The sequence below is a fragment of the Triticum urartu genome, chromosome 3 (genome assembly GCF_003073215.2).
Source record: "Triticum urartu cultivar G1812 chromosome 3, Tu2.1, whole genome shotgun sequence".
NCBI lineage: Eukaryota > Viridiplantae > Streptophyta > Magnoliopsida > Poales > Poaceae > Triticum > Triticum urartu.
The window spans coordinates 534442880-534463634 of NC_053024.1; the positions used below are offsets into that span (position 1 = coordinate 534442880).

The 20755-nt window shown below is 48.8% G+C and overlaps 1 protein-coding gene across 1 annotated transcript; it reads left to right on the top strand.

Moving 5' to 3' along the window:
• The first annotated feature begins 18326 nt into the window (after positions 1–18326).
• LOC125546930 (trans-resveratrol di-O-methyltransferase-like) lies at positions 18327–20107 on the top strand. The gene is made up of 3 exons (XM_048711020.1): positions 18327–18342; positions 18562–19421; positions 19505–20107. The coding sequence occupies exons 1-3, from the start codon at positions 18327–18329 to the stop codon at positions 19796–19798; spliced, it is 1170 nt and encodes a 389-aa protein (XP_048566977.1). The 3' UTR covers positions 19799–20107.
• The last annotated feature ends 648 nt before the right edge of the window (positions 20108–20755 follow it).

Below are 20755 nucleotides of genomic sequence, written 5' to 3' on the forward strand. Positions count from 1 at the left end.
GCATTACCCCTCACTTCGGCATGTGGCTCAAGACCTTCGATGTGAAGCCGAAGATGATCGAGGGGCGGCACGCAGAGTGCGGAGGTGCTTTAATAAGCAAAATCACCGATGCTCCATGGCCAGAGGGTTCCTTCCCAGGGGTGTCCAAGTTGTGGCAGCGGGAGTGGTTTTACATCACAGCTCCCCGAAGTGCCAAGTGGGTGGCCGCCCCCACCTTTCACTCGGGCCCCCCATCGCAACTGATGTCATGAATCAGCAGGGGGTTGAGCCGGGGTCCAGCAAAGGATGTGCCAATATTGCAGAGCCGTATCCGAGATCTCTTCGAGAGAGATTTCAGTCTGGTTATGCTAATGCAAGTTATGCTGGTTCGTCGAGTCCAGCCTTGCAAACGTCGGCCCATCCGTATGTGGGAATTCAACCCGGAAGGACCGCGAGCTATTCAGCATTTCCTCGGCATGACGCTCGAAGAGATGTACAAATTGTTCTTCGGACCCCAAATAGAGTGTCCGGACACCACCGAGGATGTGGGTTTGAGCTGCAACCGCCCTACTACCCAAGTAAGTAATCCCATGGCCGAACACACTGTCCTTTTATTTATCATGACATCATTCTAAAAAGTCGCTCTTTGACCAGGACTGGATAACAAAGGCGAAGATGATCAGGTGTCCGGCCCCCCTTCCTGAATGCTTGGACAATCCGGTACTGGACAAAATGCTCGAGCCGGCGTCTTATCAAGTGCCCTCAAAGGAAGATGAAGGGGGCAATAAAGAGGCCGACAGCAGGCCTCACTCGCTACTCGTCCCAACCGAGGGGATGAGCGCCTCCGCGAGGGAGGATAACCAGGGGGAAGAATCTGACATTCTTTCTCCCCAGGGAAGGAAGAGGACTACCTCTGAAGATTCGGAAACTAAGGTTTCCAAACGGGAGAAGAAATCTCCGCCAGAGGGTCCTGCCTCGGAGGGTATTCTTGCCGCACAATGTCCGCGCGGGGATCAGCCCTCTACCGAGCTGTAAGTAATCAAAAAGTATCTATAGTGAAAATATCCTACCTTACTTCCGAAGACAATAACCGATGCTTATAAATTGTAGTCCGGATCGTAGCCCTTCTCGACAGAGTTTGTCTTCGGGGGATCTTCTTCCGGAGATGATGGAGAGCGAAACGCCCCCCTGACACCCCGCCTCATGAGGCAGGCGACCCTGAAGTGTCGTCGCGGAGGGTGTCTCCGGATCCGCCAAGGCTAAAGGATAACCCTTTGGCTACCCGGAATCCCCAGTATCCGGATCCTAAGGAGAGCGGCAACAAGAGTCCGGAGCCGTACAGTGTGCGGTCGGACGCACTAAAGGATCTTCTGGGGCAAGTGGCCGTCTCGGAAGCGCATCATACGCTGTTGGGTACGGTAATTGAAAGGATTTCATCTGCTGAAAACGGATTGCACGAAGCCTTTATGAGTCTGTTGAAAGGCTTTGAGGTACGTGAAATAGTGTATGTTTTTGGTAGTACCGCACACGTTAGGTGTGCCCTATGCAGATAGTATCCCCTGAGACTCTGGTTGTCATTGAGAACGGCGGCAACCGAGGATCATATTCCCAGGTAATAACCCGTCTGCCTTTATGTGCAGGCGGCTGAGGCTTCGGTGGCTAGCCGAACTGATGGGTTTGCTGAGCTAAAGCGGGAACTTGATGCGGCCGATGCCGATATCATGCTTGTCAACCAGCAGCTTGACGAGGCACAGGGTAAGTGATTGCTCTGGTGATCGTCACATAATAAGAGGAGCATGATGCCAGTATCTTTAATATGTTGTGACTGCAGATGGAGCTGCCACTGTGGAGACCCTTCGGGCGGAGCTTGCCCGAGCCAAGGAACAAGCAAGGAGTACAATGCGGCCGCTCTAAAGGTGGCCGAAGAGTTGAGGGCCGAACAGGCCGCGCATTGCAAGAGCAAGGAAAGAATGGCCAAAATGGCCATAGAGTTAAAAGATGCCGCTGACCGTTACCAGCTTCTTGAAGAAGAAAGCCGAGCGAAGGCGACGGACCTGGAGAAGGCCCTGGTAGCTGCCAAGGAAGCCCGCTCCAAAATTAAAGCGATGAAGGAGGAGCTGCATCAAGCTGCAGATATCATGTCTAGGAAGCCTTTCTTGTTGCGGACTAAATTCGGAGATCCGAAGTATGCTCCTCTTGACCGACTATGGAGTTCTGCGAACGCCTACATGGATTTGGCTGCAAGTGCTGCTGATGCGGCCGAATACTTCAAGGATCAGGAAGATCGCGAAGTGGAAAAGTTGTTCTGGTCACAGTCTCATGCCCCCGTCCGTCCGCTGCTGTTGAATGAGCGGATGGCCGAGTGGGCCGAGCTCCATAGGTTATCCGGACTTGCCATGAGGTCCATTGTGGATCATCTGTGGCCGAGAGGGCCAAGGCCGAATAGCTATTTTAGTTTAGTGCAACAATTCCTTGGTGCCGTGCCGCACATCGATGCTATGAAGAGATCGGCGTGCATAGAGGGTGAGCAGATGGCCTTTGCCCGCGTCAAGACATACTGGGCGGAGATGGAGGCCACCACTGTTGCTACACAGGGTTCGGCCATAGGCCGAGTGGCTGCCAAGCACTACTTTGAACAAGTTCTTGAAGGCGCTCGTTCGATAGAGGCTCAGTGCTCGAAGAATATTATGTTCTAGTGACATGTACTTCCATTGTAAAAACATTGTTTTATTGAGTTATCAAGGTTGTATTTATACTTTTGCCCGAAAGTACTATGATGCCTCCTGTGCGGCCGTTTATGTATATATGTATATAACCTAAAAGTTTGCAGTCGTCGGCTTCCGCCCCCACGCATATAATGCGGGGGTGTTCGCAGAAAACGTGAATCCACACTTGATCCAACGTCTTGGTCCATTAAGGAGGTGGTAGTGCAGCGAACGAGGCAATCGGACTATATTGCTTTAACACTTTCACTTAGCCATAGGAGTTTGACGGTGGGGCTACTATATAGCCCCTGGTACTTTTGCGCTCGTCCAAACACGGGGTGCGTACGTACATGACCGGGAAACGGCCCTTCGTTAATGCGGAGGAATCCCAAAGATTCCACTGAGTCATCGAGTGGTTCACCAGTCTCTCGCTATATCATGACAATCAATTTTTGGCTTTCTCTACTGAGGTGCTCATCCAGGCGAACCAGGGCACAATCGCAGTAGTTCTCCCAGTGCTACCTTAGCCGATATAACGGAACGTAAGGTACCAAAACGTGGGAGCCGGGCAAACCCAACATTTGACCTAAGACATGATTCGGAGCTGATGCATATAGGGCCAAACTCGCGACGCCGAACACTCCCTAAGGTGTTTGGTCTTTATAACATATACCGGGCTAAACAATGCCCTTGATAATAAACCCCATGTGTCCAGGTACGTGCAATATCCTGACGTGGCAACATTCCAATAACGTCAGCATCCTTCTTGGTTGTGTGGAGTATCCGGAGGATGTGAACAACAAGAGATAGTAAAAAAGGTTTACACAGGGTCTTAATCTAAAAAGAAACCTTTGGGCGGGTCCCTGCTGCACGTCTGCGCCTGTGTCTCTGTTGTGTCGTGTCCTGGATGGGTGTAGCACGATTGTCATATGTAAAAGGAAAGAACTTAGGTGAAAGTTGTCGTGCCAAAAAAAAGGAAGGAAGAATTGGTTATTGTCAATGAACTATAAAAATTCAAGAGAAGTCAAGTTGAGCCAGGTTGGCCCTGATTACGCGCGGGAAGCCCCTGGTATCGTCTATGAGGGTTTGATCATTAAACCAATCTCATGTATATGTGGTGAAACGCCGGACTCGTCTAACCGTGTCCGTGGTCTTGACGACCTGTCACTTTTCTTGGTTGGTGAGGCCGTCTAGTTCGCGGCTGTTAAAGCCGCCGCATCCTCTTCCGCACGTAAAAAATGTTCGGTATTTCCGCTAACTGTAATGATGCCACGTGGACCGGGCATCTTAAGCTTGAGAAAACCATAATGCGGTATTGCATTAAAACGAGCGAAAGCCGTTCTTCCGAGTAGTGCTTGATAACCACTTCGGAATGGAGCGGCGTGGAAAGTTAAACTTTTGCTTCGGAAGTTATCGGGAGAACTGAATATGACCTCTAGCAGTAGTGAGCCTGTACAGCGGGCCTCTTGGCCTGGTATTACTCCCTTGAAGGTAGTATTACTGTGGCTTATGTGTGTCGGGTCTATCCCCATTTTGCGGACTGTGTCCTGATATATTAGGTTTAGATCACTGCCGCCGTCCACGAGGACTCGTGTGAAATGGTACCCGTTTATTATTGGGTCTAACACCAAGGCCGCCAGTACTTCGTGCCGGATTCTTGTCGCGTGATCCCTACGATCAAAAGTGATCGGGCAGGCCAACCAGGGGTTGAACCTAGGGGTGACAGGCTCTATGGCGCGTGTATCTCGGAGTGCATGCTTGCTTCTCCTCTTTGTCACATGGATCACGTTTACCGTTTTAACTTCTGGTGGGAACTTTTTCTGTCCTCCAGTGCTTTGCTGGCGAGGTTCATCCTCGTCTTCGCTTGGTGTCTCTTCCCCTTTGTGTTTGGTGTTTAGCTTGCCGGCCTGCTTGAAGACCCAACATTCTCTGTGGGTGTGATTTGCAGGTTTGTCGGGGGTGTCGTGAATCTGACAGAGCTTGTCAAGAATCTTGTTTAGGCCGGTTGGTCCTTCTCTGTTGCCTTTGAAAGGCTTTTTCCGCTGACCAGGTCGAGAGCCCCTGAATCCGGCGTTTACCGCCGTGTTATCTGGGCTACCCTCTTTTATTTCGACGCTTGTTTTTGTTGGATCATGGTTTTTCGTTGACATCCCTGACTTCGGATGTGCTTGGGTCGCTGGTGTTGCTACGGGCCAACCAGCTGTCTTCGCCCACGCAAAAGCGGGTCATGAGGCTTGTTAGGGCTGCCATTGTTCTCAGTTTTTCTTGGCCGAGGTGTCTGGCGAGCCATTCGTCTCGGACACTGTGTTTAAAAGCTGCTAAGGCTTTGGCGTCCGGGCAGTCGATGATTTGGTTCTTCTTGGTGAGGAACCTGTTCCAAAGCTTTCGGGCGGACTCTCCGGACTGTTGGATTATATGACTTAAATCGTCTGCATCCGGAGGTCGGACATAAGTCCCTTGAAAATTAGCCCGAAAAGCATCCTCGAGTTCCTCCCAACTTCCAATTGAGTTTTCGGGGAGGCTTTTCAGCCAGTGCTGAGCTGGCCCTTTAAGCTTGAGGGGCTAGTATTTAAAGGCATGGAGATCGTCTCCGCGAGCCATATGAATATGGAGAATAAAGTCCTCGATCCAGACTCCAGGGTCTGTGGTCCCGTCGTACGCCTCTATGATCACTGGTTTGAATCCTTCTAGGAATTCGTGATCCAGCACCTCATCGGTGAAACATAGGGGGTGTGCGGCACCCCTCTATTGGGATATGCCATGGTGTTCGGACGGTTGTAGTATCCGGTTTTGATTTTGTGCCAGAGCATGCTTCCAAGATCCATAGATGGATCTGGTCGCTCCGGATTTTTGGCGGAAGTTCTCACGTAGATCATGTGTTGACTTATGTGCGACTTTGTTAGCCGCTCTATTGCGGTCACAAGGTGGTAGATCTGGCCGGTTGGCTGTATCATTTTTCGGCTGTGTGGGCTCTAAGGCCTCATCGTCGAATTCAGGTAATACCTTGCGCTTTGGATAGCTGTTTGTGTGGTAACTTCCACCATACTTTGTTTCATTGTCGAACACTTTGCTCCACCTGCTGTTGAGCGTATCTTGTGCGGCCTTAAGCCTTTGCTTCTGCTTCTTCAGGCTCCTCATTGTGGCAATAAGCCTTTTGCAGAGGTTCTCTTGCTCCAAGTGCGTTTCTGGGATGATGTGTGCATATTCGTCCGGACTGTTTTCCTCCCCAGACGGGGTTTGATGAGGTTTATCCTTGGCGTCGCCGTGTTCAGACGCCGGATTCGCACTGTGTTCGCCGTTTGCATCTTGATCGTGCTCTACCAGCGGGGCGGCACAATCGTCGTTTCTTTTAGAGTTGACTGGACTGCTATTTCCTCTTGCGCTGTTATTGCTGTTTTTGCTATGGCGGGACTTAGAGCGGCGCCGCTGACGTCGGCGCTTGGGTTGCTTGGAGGGGGCATCCTCCGCTGTCTCTTCGCCATTGCCCTCTTTGGGTGTATCCACCATGTATATGTCATGTGATGAGGTGATTGTCGGGCATCCTGTGGGCGTTGGTTCCTGTTCGTCTTCTGCATCTTCATTTATGCCTTCGATGTCTTCGGAGTCGAAGTTAAGCATGTCAGTTAAGTCGTCGACAGTGGCTACCAAGTGGGTGGTGGGTGGGTAGCGAATTTCTTCGTTGTCCGCATCCCATTCTAGCCAAACATAGTTCGGCCAAGGTTCTCCTGACAGGGAGAGAGACCTTAATGAATTTAGCACGTCGCCGAAAGGCGAGTGCTGAAAGATATCTGCGGAGGTGAACTCCATGATCGGCGCCCAGTCGGGTTCGACGGGCATGGATATAAGCGGCTCGGAGTCTGTGGCCGGGGGTGAATCCAGTGGTTCGGCAACACGACTCTCGTAAGGGGTAAAGTCAGCGCCTGGATCTATCGCCGCTGAGAGCGCGACCTCCGTGACGGGGTATATCCCTCTGCTCTCGGACGGCGCGATTTGCTCTGGATTGACAGCCGAAGTAGTTGCGGATGCGATCTCCTGCATACTGTCTGACGGTAGAGTTATGTCATGCTCGTCATGACTGTGCGGCACACCTGCCATGGGCTCGAATCCGTCGAAGATCAAGTCTCCGTGGATAACTGTTGCGTAGTTCAAGTTTCCGAATCTGACCTGATGGCCATGGGCATAGCTCTCGATCTGCTCCAGATGGCCAAGCGAATTGGCCCGCAGTGCGAAGCCGCCGAATACAAAGATCTGTCTGGGGAGGAAAATCTCACCCTGGACCGCATCGTTACCGATGATCAAAGGAGCCATCAAACCTTATGGCGACGGCACAATGGAACTCTCAATGAAAGCACCAATGTCGGTGTCAAAACCGGCGGATCTTGGGTAGGGGGTCCTGAACTGTGCGTCTAAGGTGGATGGTAACAGGAGGCAGGGGACACGATGTTTACCCAGGTTCGGGCCCTCTTGATGGAGGTAATACCCTACGTCCTGCTTGATTGTTCTTGATGATATGAGTATTACAAGAGTTGATCTACCACGAGATCAGAGAGGCTAAACCCTAGAAGCTAGCCTATGGTATGATTGTCTGTTGTCATACGGACTAAAACCCTCCAGTTTATATAGACACCGGAGGGGGCTAGGGTTACACAAGGTCGGTTACAAGGGAGGAGATATACATATCCGTATTGCCTAGCTTGCCTTCCACTCCAAGTAGAGTCCCATCCGGACACGGGACGAAGTCTTCAATCTTGTATCTTCATAGTCCAACAGTCCAGCCAAAGGATATAGTCCGGCTGTCCGGAGACCCCCTAATCCAGGACTCCCTCACTTCCCCTATATCCCCAACACCTGATTGCATAACCAGAAAGTTTCGGGAGTTTATAGGTGGGAATTCAAGTAACTCCTAGAATATCTTTCCAACAGACACATGATACGATATGGGATCTATCATATGTTTGTTCCTGCTTATTTTGCAAGCCAATCCTTTGTTTTTGATTTGATTGAGGTATTTGAGTTGCTTCAATGTCAAGTGTTGATTCCATACCTTTCCTAAGCGGTATTCTTATATTTATATGTGGATGCTAATCTGTCATGATCATCGAGATTGTCATGTCAATTCTTTCCAACCGGTGCGATTCTCTTCAAGATGATCCTATCATTTTTTTTCAACATTCACAAGATCAACTCTAAGTTTTCTCAACGGTGTTTGTTTCATCTATCCCAAGTTGTCTTTGTTTTCCCCCCCCCCCCCCCCCTTTTTTTTCAAGGACTCGGAGTTCTTAATCAAGTATCCATTTTGTTCATGTGAAGTCTCTTCATCCTTTTCTTTCAATGTTCGTATCCGGTGATCCTCATGAAGATTCCAAGGAAGATTCAAGTTAATCATTCTTCATTCTCTTTTCTTCTCCGGTGGATTCAATTCAAGCTTTATCGATTATATCCTTTCCTTGTTTCTAATGTTTTATCATGTCGGTGCACATCTTAATCATCCACCTCTTGATATTCATGTTTATCCGAAGTGCCGAAGATATCTCAGAAGATTCACGTTTTCCATTCTCAATCTGTTCAATTTATTTCGAGGTGGATATCTTGTTCAAGCCATATAATTCAACTGGTGCTTTATCTCTTTCTCAGTAATCATTTCAACGGTGTTTCTCCTGAGTGCGCCGTAACCCACATGTCTTTTTCCAGGATCTTACCTGACTCTTCTAATTCTTTTCCGGAGTTATTCTCAAGTTCATTTCAAAGTTGACATAAGAATGAATTATCATCAGTCATATGTTTTTCTCCAAGATCTTTCAAATTCTTTTCGTTGTTGATTCAACCTCCATATTCTTCATTATTCCGGAGTGTCTCAACAATTCATGGTGGTGTTTCTCGCCGTCATTCTCGGATTTTGAAGACCGAAGAAGAGTTTCTCCTCCAAATCTTACCATTCTTCCAAAGATGCGAACTTCAAGCTTGTTGCCATCCTCTCATAATTTTTTTCGATTGTGAGAATTCTTTCACCCATCCGGAGCAATTCAGGTGTATTTTTCAGTTTGATTCTTCGGAGCGCATCATCTCAGAATTATTCATTCCAGCTTTTAGCTCTCATTCTCCAAATCTTACCGGTGCATCGTTCAAATATCCTCAAATCAGTTCATGATCTATCCGTTCTCATGTATCTAAATTCCCTCAAGCATCTTCATTCATTTTCCAATTCTTCCTGGTAAATTTTTCCTTTGCTACTTTCATTTTCGATTCTTACGGTGTTTCATCCAACATTTCTCTTCCTCGGTTATTTATCAATTCATTCGTTCTTTCCAATCCTACCGGTGGTTCGTTGAAGACATTCCCAAGTTTGCGCTATATCTATCTTAATCCTTTTTATGAGAATAAGTAGTATGCCAAATCCGTTGCTTGTCATCAATCTAAATTGATGAAGGATACACATAACATAATTCTTATTCTTGCTTCATCCAAGTGATTGTTTCTTCTTTCCAGAGTTGTTCATCATATCACATTCTTGGTTAGAGATGCTTCATCTTTTCTTTTCCAGAGTTTCAAGTTTTCCGCATTATCTCGTCGCGAAGCTCCATTTAATCATTGCTAGGCTTCTCCCGGAGTTCTTTTCAACTTTCGTTTCGTTTGATCATTCTTTTATTACCAAAGTTCTTCACGGAGGCTCTACTTGGTGGTTCGTTAAGGATTCCTTTCATTCTTCAATTGTTCTTCAAGATTTCTCTCGAAGTTATGATCCGCCAAGATATACTCTCAAATAAACATGGTGCTCAACACATGTCTTGTTTTGAGGAGTTCAAGCATTCTTCAGCTCACATTCCGGAGTGCAATATTTTCATATCTCATCTTTGAGGTGGTGTTATGTCATTCTTGATAATTTCCCTTCGTGTTTCATGATTCACAAGTTATCAAGAATGAGGTATTTTAAATCCATTAATCCCTTCGTTGGAGTTATCGTGTGTCATATTTCACCTAAAGCCTTCCCTAAGGAATGTTGCTATTGTGGTTCTTATCAATGATTCAAGTTATCTCTCTATCATCTTGATGGAAGAAGTGTTTCATCTATTCTTTGTTCCCGATCAATCGTTGCTTTCGGTGGCAGAATTTCACCTCAGTTTTGAGATGTTTTCCATAAGCCCACTACAAGCGTTTTCATTTTATTGTTGGTTTTCAACAACTCCGTTTTAAACTTCTTCGAAGGGTGCTTTCCAAGCTCATTTGTGGCAGAAGTTGTCATTTTCTTCTCCATTTTGTTATTCCAATGATATATCTTCTATTATTTCTTTCGGAGGCTTTGTGAGGTTGCTCTCTTCACTCATCATCTCAAATTGTGAGGACCGTGTTCTTTTCGTGATTATCCATTTAACCGGAGTGTCGTGTCCTCTTTTCAAGTTCTTCCCATTCTATCAAGTTGTGCCTCCCTTCTCAACCAGAGTGTTTTCTGAAATCTTTCTTACCCATTGTGCAATTCTTTCAATAGTTCTGGAGGCAGTGTGTTGTTGATCTCATCAAGTGTCCTCTCATCTTGTCAAATTCATGTTCAATTCCTTTCATTTACAGTCGGAGTGCTACCCAAATTATATCATTCTTTTTCATTCTCTATCTTGTTTTAACACGAGTGTTGTGTCTATCATTTCTCTTCTAACCGGACTCTCATCCAAGTGCTTTCATTTTGCAAAGTTCATATTCTTTGCCTTCCTTTTCCAACCTGAGTGTTGTCGTAATTGATCCTTATCGGCCCTTGTACATCTCGTTTCAACCGGAGTGCTTGCATGTATTTCTTGTCCTTTGCAACCCTTTTCTTATGCCTTTCAACATACAAGGTTTTCCGTAATGTTCCTTGTTCCCCTTTTCTAACGGAGTGTTTTCAACTTTGTTCATCTCCGTTGTATTCTTTATTTCAAGTTTTCAACCCCTCAAGGTTCTTTGGTTTCACTCATTTGTCAAATAAGCAACTTAGTTTTACCTCTACCACTTCCTCTTCTGTTTTCCCCTGTGCCATCCTAGATCTCGGGGCGAGATCCTCTTGTAGTGGTGGAGTGTTGTAACACCCCGAGACTGTTGCGCCAGGTGTCTTCCAGTTATTCGTTGTTGTTGCCTTGTCATTTGCTTGCGTGTCACATCTTTGCCATGTCATCATCCGCATCGCATCTGCATGTTTTCAAAACTTGCATCCGTCCGGGTCTCCCAGTTCTTTCCGTCGTCCGTTCTGAGCCCGTCCACACTTGCACGCGCCCACGGCACCTCCGAAATATTATTTTATAAGTGGCCAGAAAATGTTCTCGGAATGGGATGAAATTTGGCGTGCGGTGTTGTTTTGTTGTCAGTAGGCCGCCTGCCAAGTTTCATCGCATTCGGAGCTTGTTTTATAGCCCAACCGTTAAACTATAGCGGCATTATAGCTGGTCAAACGTCGGACGTTTTCGGTCTCCGGAAACAGACGCCGAGCCTCCCTCTCTCTTCTATCGTCTCAGCCCGAGGCCTTCTGCACAATACACAAGCTCCAACCTACCCCTCCTCGCGTCCGGAGCCATCGGATCGCGATCGGAGGCTCCGAAAATCCCCTAGAACCTCAACCCTAGCCATTTTTGCTATAAAAGGGAACCCCCTTTCCAAATCTGGACATTCCTTCCCCTCCTCCTCGTTTTCCGCGCCCCCAAATCATCAGCCGATGCCGCCTTCCTCATTTTCAGCGCCGGCATGCTCCCCCGCTGCCACTTGTCACCGCCAGCACCACCCAGCGCCGCCGCCACGTCAGTAGCGTCGCCGTGCGCAGCCAACCCCTACGCGCCACCTCGCCCTGCCTCCCTCCACCTCCCGCACGGGCCTGCCGGAGCCCATCCGCGGCCCTCCCCGGGCCGATCTGGGCCCGAGATGCCCGCACCGCGCCGCCGTCTTCGATCCGGATCGGGAGGAGCCCGATCCCGAGCTCCTCGCGCCGCCTGACCTTCTCCTCCCCGCCCGCCGGCGACCTAGGCCACCTGAGCACGTCAGGGCTCGTCGGAGTGCCGTTGGGGATGACCGCCTCCTCCCAGGTCGCTCGCACCTCATTCCCCGTGCTCCCTTTCTTCCCTCTCTCCCCCTCACCCGAGCCTCTCACCTCTCTCTGCCCATGGTCAGGTACCGTCGCCGGAGTGCCGCACCTCGCCGTCCCATCGCCGGCCAGCCTCGTCGTTGCTGGAAATGGGCCGACCTCCCACGGATCTGGTTGCCCCTTCGCCCCGCCACCGTCTCCGACCTTCCCCGCCGTCCTGCGCCGTCGCCGTACCACCACGGCAACGCAGCACGCCGGCGTTGATCGCTGCCTTGCGCGTGGGCCAAATCCACAGCAGGCCCAGCAGCTCCCCAGCCTGCTTCCCCTCCAACTCATGGGCCAAGCCCATGGTGAGCCACCGCTGCACCTCCCCCTTCCACTGTTGGGATGACCAGTTTTGGCCCGTTTCATGTTTTTTCTCCAGAATGATTTTCCTTTTATTCCAGGAATTTGCAGTTTTGCAGAAAAGTCCTCCTAGTTCATGCATAACGTAACTCACAAATGATGCATCCGATTAAAATGATTTATATATGAAAGTTGCTTAGAATCTTGTCTAGTTTCATAATATCCAACTTTCATGCATGTTTAAAATGTTTAAACTGTTGTTTGTTTAAATTTTCTTAAATGACATGCTAAAATACTTTAATTCATAACTTAATAACCATAGCTCCATTTTAAATAATCTTTATATGTAAATGGGGCATAAAAATGCCTAGTTTAACATGGTGGCATTACTTTGCATGTTTAACAACTCTAAAATTGTGTATAGGGAAGAACAGTACCAAATTCATATTATGCCCATGAGGATTTACCGGAATTATTGTTCGTTGTGCCGGCCTTATTTAAACTTGTCTAGATAGGTAGTTTTCATATGATTCACCTCTTGCCATGTTTAACAACATTTAATATTGTTGTGTACATAAATGAGAGAGAACTAAATATTTGATGTGGTGTTTCGTCAATATGCAACTCGTTGCATATTGAGCTCCACTTAATTTGTAGTGTTGTTTGTTGCACTTTGCCATGCCATGCCTCATTAAACCGGACATGCATCATACTTGGTTGTGCATCATGCCATGTTCATGTGATGGTTGTTTAATATGTTGTTTACTTCTTTCCGGTGTTGCTTCTTTGGGTTTGTTCCGATAACGTCGCGTTTGTGAGGATCTGTTCGACTACGTCCGTTTGTCTTCTTCATGGACTCGTTCTTCTTCCTTGCGGGATCTCAGGCAAGATGACCATACCCTCGAAATCACTTCTATCTTTGCTTGCTAGTTGTTCGCTCTATTGCCATGCCGCGCTACCTACCACTTGTTATATCATGCCTCCCATATTGCCATGTTCAGCCTCTAACCCACCTTCCTAGCAAACCGTTGTTTGGCTAAGTTACCGCTTTGCTCAGCCCCTCTTATAGCATTGTCAGTTGCAGGTGAAGCTGAAGTTTGTTCCATGGTGGAACATGGATATGTTGGGATATCACAATATCTCTTATTTTAATTAATGCATCTATATACTTGGTAAAGGGTGGAAGGCTCGGCCTTATGCATGGTGTTTTGTTCCACTCTTGCCGCCCTAGTTTCCGTCATACCGGTGTTATGGTCCTTGATTGTGCGTTCCTTACGCGGTTGGGTGTTATGGGACCCCCTTGACAGTTCGCTTTGAATAAAACTCCTCCAGCAAGGCCCAGTGCTTCTCTAAGTGTTGGTCCGAACCGAGCTGCCTGCGGGGCCACCTCGGAGAAACTTGAGGTTTGGTTTTACTCGTAGCTAGTCTCATCCGGTGTTGCCCTGAGAACGAGATACGTGTGACTCCTATCGGAATTGTCAGCACATCGGGTGGCTTTGCTGGTCTTGTTTTACAATTGTCGAAATGTCTTGTGACCGGGATTCCGAGACTGATCGGGTCTTCCCGGGAGAAGGAATGTCCTTCGTTGACTGTGAGAGCTTGTGATGGGCTAAGTTGGGACACCCCTGCAGGGTTTTGAAATTTCGAAAGCCGTGCCCACGGTTATGTGGCAGATGGGAATTTGTTAATGTCCGGTTGTAGAGAACTTGGCACTTAACTTAATTAAAATGAATCAACCGCGTGTGTAGCCGTGATGGTCTCTTCTCGGCGGAGTCCGGGAAGTGAACACGGTTCTTGTGTTATGCTTGAACGTAAGTAGCTTTAGGATCACTTCTTGGTCACTTATAGATTCTCCACCGTGCGTTGCTTCTCTTCTCACTCTTACTTGCGTAAGTTAGCCACCATATATACTTAGTGCTTGCTGCAGCTCCACCTCACTACCCTTTCCTACCCATAAGTTTAAATAGTCTTGATCTCGCGGGTGTGAGATTGCTGAGTCCTCATGGCTCACAGATACTTACAAATAGTTGCAGGTGCCGATGATACCAGTGCAGATGACGCAACCGAGCTCAAGTGGGAGCTCGATGAAGATCTTGATCATTGTTTTGTGTCTTTTCCGTTTGATCAGTTGTGGAGCCCAATTGGGACGATCGGGGATCTATGCTTTTGGGGTTGTCTTCTTTTACTTTGGTTCCATAGTCGGAACTTGATTGTATTCTGGATGATGTATGTATAACTTGTATTGTGTGAAGTGGCGATTGTAAGACAACTCTTTATCCCTTTCTATTCAGTACATGAGATTGTGTGAAGATTACCCCTCTTGCGACAAACCTACCATGCGGCTATGCCTCTAAGTCATGCCCCGACACGTGGGAGATATAGTCGCATTGTGGGTGTTACACCGCTCCACATCAAACAGCACACCCTCGCTTGCCTGCTTCGTCGCCGACGCCGCCGGCCATTTTTTCGATAAAATGGATACATAGATAATTCTAGCGTACACAGATAAAAGAAACGACCACTACTCGTCGCTTTCTGACTCCGACTCGGTAATGTCCTCCTCCGACGTCGGAATATAGGCGTCAGCATGCTGCTCGTCTTCAAAGTCCCAACCCGACGTTTCTCGTAGCTTCAGTTTCAATTGAGCGGCCTGCTTCCGCGAATGCTTGTCCTCCCGATAGGTGGCTCGCTCTGTCCTCCTCGCGTCCCTCTCCAACCTCCTTTGCTTGTAGAACTGGCGTTCGTCGACGATGTCACGCGGGAAGCGTTCGCGCCACACCACCATGGTTTCCACGTCCATCGCGGCGATGGCGAGGCGACGCTGCCGCCTCCGGTGGACACGACGATCCTCGTCGGTGAAAAGCCGCGGGAGAGCCGTCAGATCCTGCGCCCGCTGGCTCGACACATTGGAAAAATTCATATCCTGACGAGGCCTTAGGAGGCGCCACGCCGCCACGTCGTGCGCGCGGGCCGCCTCCTCTGTGGTGTCGAAGGTGCCGAGGATGAGACGTTTCTCATGAAACCAGATCTCGGAGGAGAAGGCGCCGGAGCGGCGCTCGCGGACTCCGCGAAAATCTGAAGCGTCCAGGCGGCGGATCGACACGGTGGCGTAGAGGCGGCGAGGCTAGTGAGAGGGGGCGAGACGAGTGGGCGGCGGACAGAGTATGGAGGGAGCGCCTTCTTATAACGAGCGCCGGCCGCGGAGCGCACGCGAACCTTTCCCGCGCGCTGGAGCGCCAAAACCAGTGCGCGCTAGGCCGCTCCCCCCCCCGCGCACGAACCTTTCCCGCGCGCTGGAGCGCCCAAACCAGGGCGACGGCATGGCCACTGGCATGATCTAAAACGTACGCGGTCATCAAATGGGTCAGCCCGTTGGGCGCACTGCCGACCCAAAACTAAAAATGGACGGACGCGAGCGGCCGGCCGACCCAAACGGACAAAAAGCGGACAGAAACGCCGTCTGTTTGGGTCGACCTGTTGGAGTTGCTCTTATATTATGGAATCGTCGAGGAAATTGCACAAACCACCTAATTTTGGTGCTAGTTTTGCATAGAACACCTATTTTACAGGTTTGTTGCACAAAACACCACATATTGGGGTAATTCGTTGCAGCTAGGTCTAATCCACCATTTGTATGTGTTGACATGATTTCTGACAAGTGAGTCCAGTTTGTAAGTGCATCGCAGCAAGAAAAACTTGCCGCATCAGCAGCCAACTAGAACTGTCAATATCTCACAATTCTTTGCTTTAATTGAGCTGGATTTTCCCCAGAATATTAGTGAGTGCACGTATGATTTTTTTTTTTTACATTTTTTGAAAATGTTAAATTTGAACGAGTCAACTAACATTGCAAACATCTCACAAACTGTGGTCCAAATGAGCTGCCTTTTTTCAAGAATAGTATTGCATACATGTGTGATTTACTGGAATTGTTCTGCATTTTTTTGAAAATTTTGATTTTTGAGTAAAAAAAGTTATGAGCCAATGTAAACCGCGGATATCTCGTTATAATGTGACCCAAACCAGCTGAAACTTTCCAGATTTATTACTAGTTACAAATAGCTAATAGCACACCATAAACTTTCATGTGAAAAACATAAGATTGCTACACAAATATAAAATGATTTATAAATAGGCACAATATTCATAAAATAAAATCAGTAGCACCAAGATATGGCATATATTGTTGTCGTCAGGCTTTAGCATCCAAGTGGCTACCATAAAGCCATTATTGACATCATCAACTCTCACGTACCAAAATATTACCGCCATGAGGTGTTACCATCCAGGCAGTTGACATGTGACCATTATAGACATCATCAAGTCGCACACACCAAAATATTACCGCCATGAGGTTTTAGCATCCAAATACTAGGCGGTTTTGCAATGTTAGTTGACTCGTTTAATATTTTTGTTAAAATTTAACATTTTCGTAAAATGCAAAAACAAACCAATAAATCATGTGTGCACTCACTAATATTCTAGAAAAAAATCAGCTCAATTGGAGCAAGGATTGTGAGATATTGATAGTTCTAGTTGGCTACTGATGTGGCTGTTTTTTTGTCATGGATGCACTTACAAACTGAACCCACTTATCAGGAATCATGTCAACGCACCCAAATGGTGGATTAGACCTAGCTGCAACAAATTACCTCAAAATATGGTGTTTTGTGCAACAAACCTGCAAAGTGAGTGTTTTGTGCAAAACTAGCACCAAAAGTAGGTGGTTTGTGCAATTTCCTCTGGGATCGTCCCGTGGGTGGCCAAATTTCGTATTTTGACCCTTTTCTGAAAGTTAATCGAGATCTAACCCTAATTTGTAAAAAAAATCGGGATCTGACCCTTTTGCTACCGTCAGGGTCCTTGGTGGTAGAAAACACCCCTACCATCAAACAGGCTGGCGGTAGGCTGTACAACCCTACCACCAAGGTGCCCGGTGGTAGGTGCGAGCACGCACTGTGTTTCATACTTAGGAAAAATTTGCGGTAGGTCATGCAACCCTACTGCCAAGGGCCTTGGCGGTAGGCTGTTATAACCTATCGCCATGGACCTTTACGGTAGCGAAAGGGTCAGATCCCGAAAATTTTACAAACTAGGGTCAGATCTCGACTAACTTTCAAAAAATGGTCAAAACACGAAATTTAGCCTCCATGGGTATGTAGTTTTGCATGTTGCAGCGAAGCATCTAATCTATATCTATACCGATATAAAAAAACAAAGCGGCAGATCCAATTAATCTCGGCCATCAAATCATCTATACCAATGTAAAAAGATCCAAAGGGCAGATCCAACTGATCTCGGCCATCAAACTAAGTCAATCCAACGACCTAGACTGCTCCAATGGCGAGCGTTCAACGTGTTTAACGTGCAATTAATATCATACCGAATATTGCGCTAATCACAAAATTAACACACAAATAATAGCATGCCTAATATCTGCATGCAATTAATATATTGCCTAAATATTAGCGTGTGTTGCACGTGCGCATTACTAGTGTCAATCCAACGACCTAGACTGCTTCAATGTCGAGCGCTAAACACGTTTAGCGTGCAGTTAATTTCATGCCAAATAATCACATAATAACACGCAAATAATATACTACTTAATATACGCATGCACTTAATATACTTTCAAATTAACGTGCATTGCACGTACACATTGACTAGTATGTGAAAACAACATTTGTAAGGTGTGACGGTTTCTTTTTAAGAGAAAAGAGAAAAGGATCAGATCTATTACAAAAGTTTACTAAAAGTACAAAGCATCTCAAGCGTAATAAAAATTACATCAAGATTTCAAACAACCTAACATCGCCAGAACAAGCGCCAAAAGCCAGCTAGACACCAATGTCTTCGCCTCCTCTCCGAGATCCGCCCGCTCCGATTGTCCCCCATGGTTGTGATCCCCGCCTCCGATCAAAACCCTCCTCCGCCATATGCTAGGTTCTCGAGGAAGAACACACATGCGGACAGATGGCATTTCTTGGTTTGGCCCGAATCGATTGATCGTCGGAAACATACAACGGTTGGTCTCATCCAGATGCGCTAACCAGAGACACCTCCTCGACGGGATTGTCTTCTTCCACTGAACGAACATCGTCGAAAAGTAAAAAAAAATCTAAAAAAATGTGAGCACCCGTATTAAGTTTAGGACTTTAACCCTGATAAACAGGTTTCACCACAAGAAAACTAACAATCTCAGCTTGTTGTCAGCTGAAAGGGCTATATCTGTAATTACATCACCTCGCTTATGTAGGGCGATGTCACCGGCACACTGTATGCTGGTTGGGAAACTTCCCTGAGGACCTCGTACATGGTAGGTGGTCAACGATTAAGTACTGTATTTTGTGGAAGGAGGTCAGTGGAGAGTGGAGATTGGAGGGTCGGGGGCTTTAGGAACCTTCGTAGTTTGTAGGCATAGCAACACAAGTTACGCAATGCAACTTAAACTATCAACTATTCAGACGCTCGGCCGGACGGCAATTTATAGTTAAGGGCGTGGTGGCGCCTCTAAATTAACCAAACTCACGCTCTCCCAAGTCCCAACACCAATCAAGCACATTGTCATGGACGCTAACCGTGACTCCAGCCTCGCCACCGACGACGAGCTCCTCCAAGCGCAGGCCGAGCTGTGGAACCACGTCTTCGCGTACACCAAGTCTATGTCCCTCCGGTGCGCCGTCGAGCTCGGCATCCCCGACGCCGTCCACCGCCGCGGCGGCTCCATCACCGTGCCCGACCTCGTCGCCGAGCTCTCCCTGCCCCCCTCCAGGACGCCCTACCTGCGCCGCCTCATGCGTCTGCTCGCGCACGCCGGTTTCTTCGACGCCGGGCCAGCGCCAGACACCTACGGGCTCACCCTGCTCTCGCGCCTCCTCGTCTCGGCGCCCGGCGCGGGGCAGGGCCTCTCGCCGTTCGCGCTCGCCATGCTGCACCCGATCATCGTGTCCCCGTCCATGTCGCTGGCGGCGTGGTTCCGCGCGTCCGACGACGCGGCGCGCGTGCCGTTCGCGACCGCGCACGGCGGGCGCGAGTTCTACGCGGTGGCGAAGGAGAACCCGGAGTTCGGCGCGGCGTTCAACGAGGCCATGGCGTCCGACGGCCGCTTCGTGATGGACCTGATCGTGCGCGGCCACGGGCAAGACCTGTTCCGGGGGCTCGCCTCGCTGGTGGACGTCGGCGGCGGGTCCGGCGGCGCCGCCAGGGCCATCGCCGCCGCGTTCCCCCAGGTCAAGTGCAGCGTCCTGGATCTGCCGCACGTCGTCGCGAGCGTCCCGCCGGGCGACGGGGGCGTGGAGTTCGTCGCCGGGGACATGTTCGAGCGCGTCCCGAAGGCCGACGCCGTCCTCCTCAAGGTTAGGCCTAGGCACCTTCCTCGGATCATGGACGAACTTGACTGATCCATGACGTCGCGTTACTTTGGGACTTTTGTTCGCAGTGGATTTTGCACGGGTGGGGGGACGAGGAGTGCGTGAAGATACTGCGGCGGTGCAGGGAGGCGGTGCCGGCCGGCGGCAGGGTGATCGTGATGGACCTGGTGGTGGGGTCGAGCCCGGCGGACGCGAGGGCCACGGAGACGCAGCTGCTGTGGGACGTGATGATGATGGGAGTGGTGGGGAGCCCGGAGCGGGACGAGCGCGAGTGGCGCAAGATATTCGACGACGCGGGATTCAGCGGCTACAAGATCCTGGCCATCCTCGGGATCCGGTCGGTGATCGAGGTGTACCCTTAGGTTTCCTTCTCTCTTTTTGTTTGCGAGGAATCCTTGATTTCCTTTTGTCTCTGGTATTGTGCTCACTGCGAATGGACACACTAGAGGGCCAAGGGGTCTATGGTGGCTTGTGGCGTTTTCTTTGACGAAAAAAAATCGACGAGGAAAAGAAAAAGAACCAATCTATGATGGCAAAAGGGGCGCGCCGGCGGCTACATGGCATTTCAGAATTTTTTTTTTCAGTTTCCTTCTGGATTTCTTTTGCGTTCCAGTGTTCCAGCAAAAACTGTCATTTGTCTGTGTTTAAAACTGTCATCATCGTGAGTATATGCAAAAATGCCATCATCTTCTCCTGCTTCTGCTATCAAATCTTGTTAGGAGCTGATCAAATTAACCTTTTATGTGCCATGCGAACAAATACTGATATTCGATGTCCCTATCATGCGGTATTTGATTAGACTTGTTGAAGGTCAAGAAACATGAGCATCAATGTCAAATTTAGCACTTGAACCCTGGTGGCAGTGATAGAGAGTGAACCAGGTATAAGAGGGGGTTGATTGCCCAATTAGTTAAGAAACAGCCCCTCAGCCTTTGCTAACCCATGAAACAAGGCTAACTAAGAGCATCTACAACCGGGCGCCCCAAACACTCCTCAAACGCTCGGGCGGACCGCCCGGTCACTGACCGATCATGAAATTTCAACCTAGTCGGGGCCCTCAAACGGGCCTTAGACGACCGGGCTGACCGGCACCCCTCATATCCAACCCAAATATGGGACGGATATGGGGGTGCCCGCCACGTCGGATCCAATAGCCCGCCCCATCCCAAATTGCACCAAATCCACCCTCCAGAGCTGCCGGATCCATTTAATCTTTCCTCTCTTCTTCCTCCTCTGCGCCGTCCGTCTCGCAGCTTCGCCGCCAGCTCCGGCAGAGCAGTCCGCTATCTCGTCCTCGGCGTGGAGGACGTCGTCGCCGG

Coding starts and splice junctions, on each gene's coding strand:
- LOC125546930 (XM_048711020.1), top strand. Junction 19,422..19,504: donor CCGACGCCGTCCTCCTCAAG/GTTAGGCCTAGG, acceptor TTTTGTTCGCAG/TGGATTTTGCACGGGTGGGG.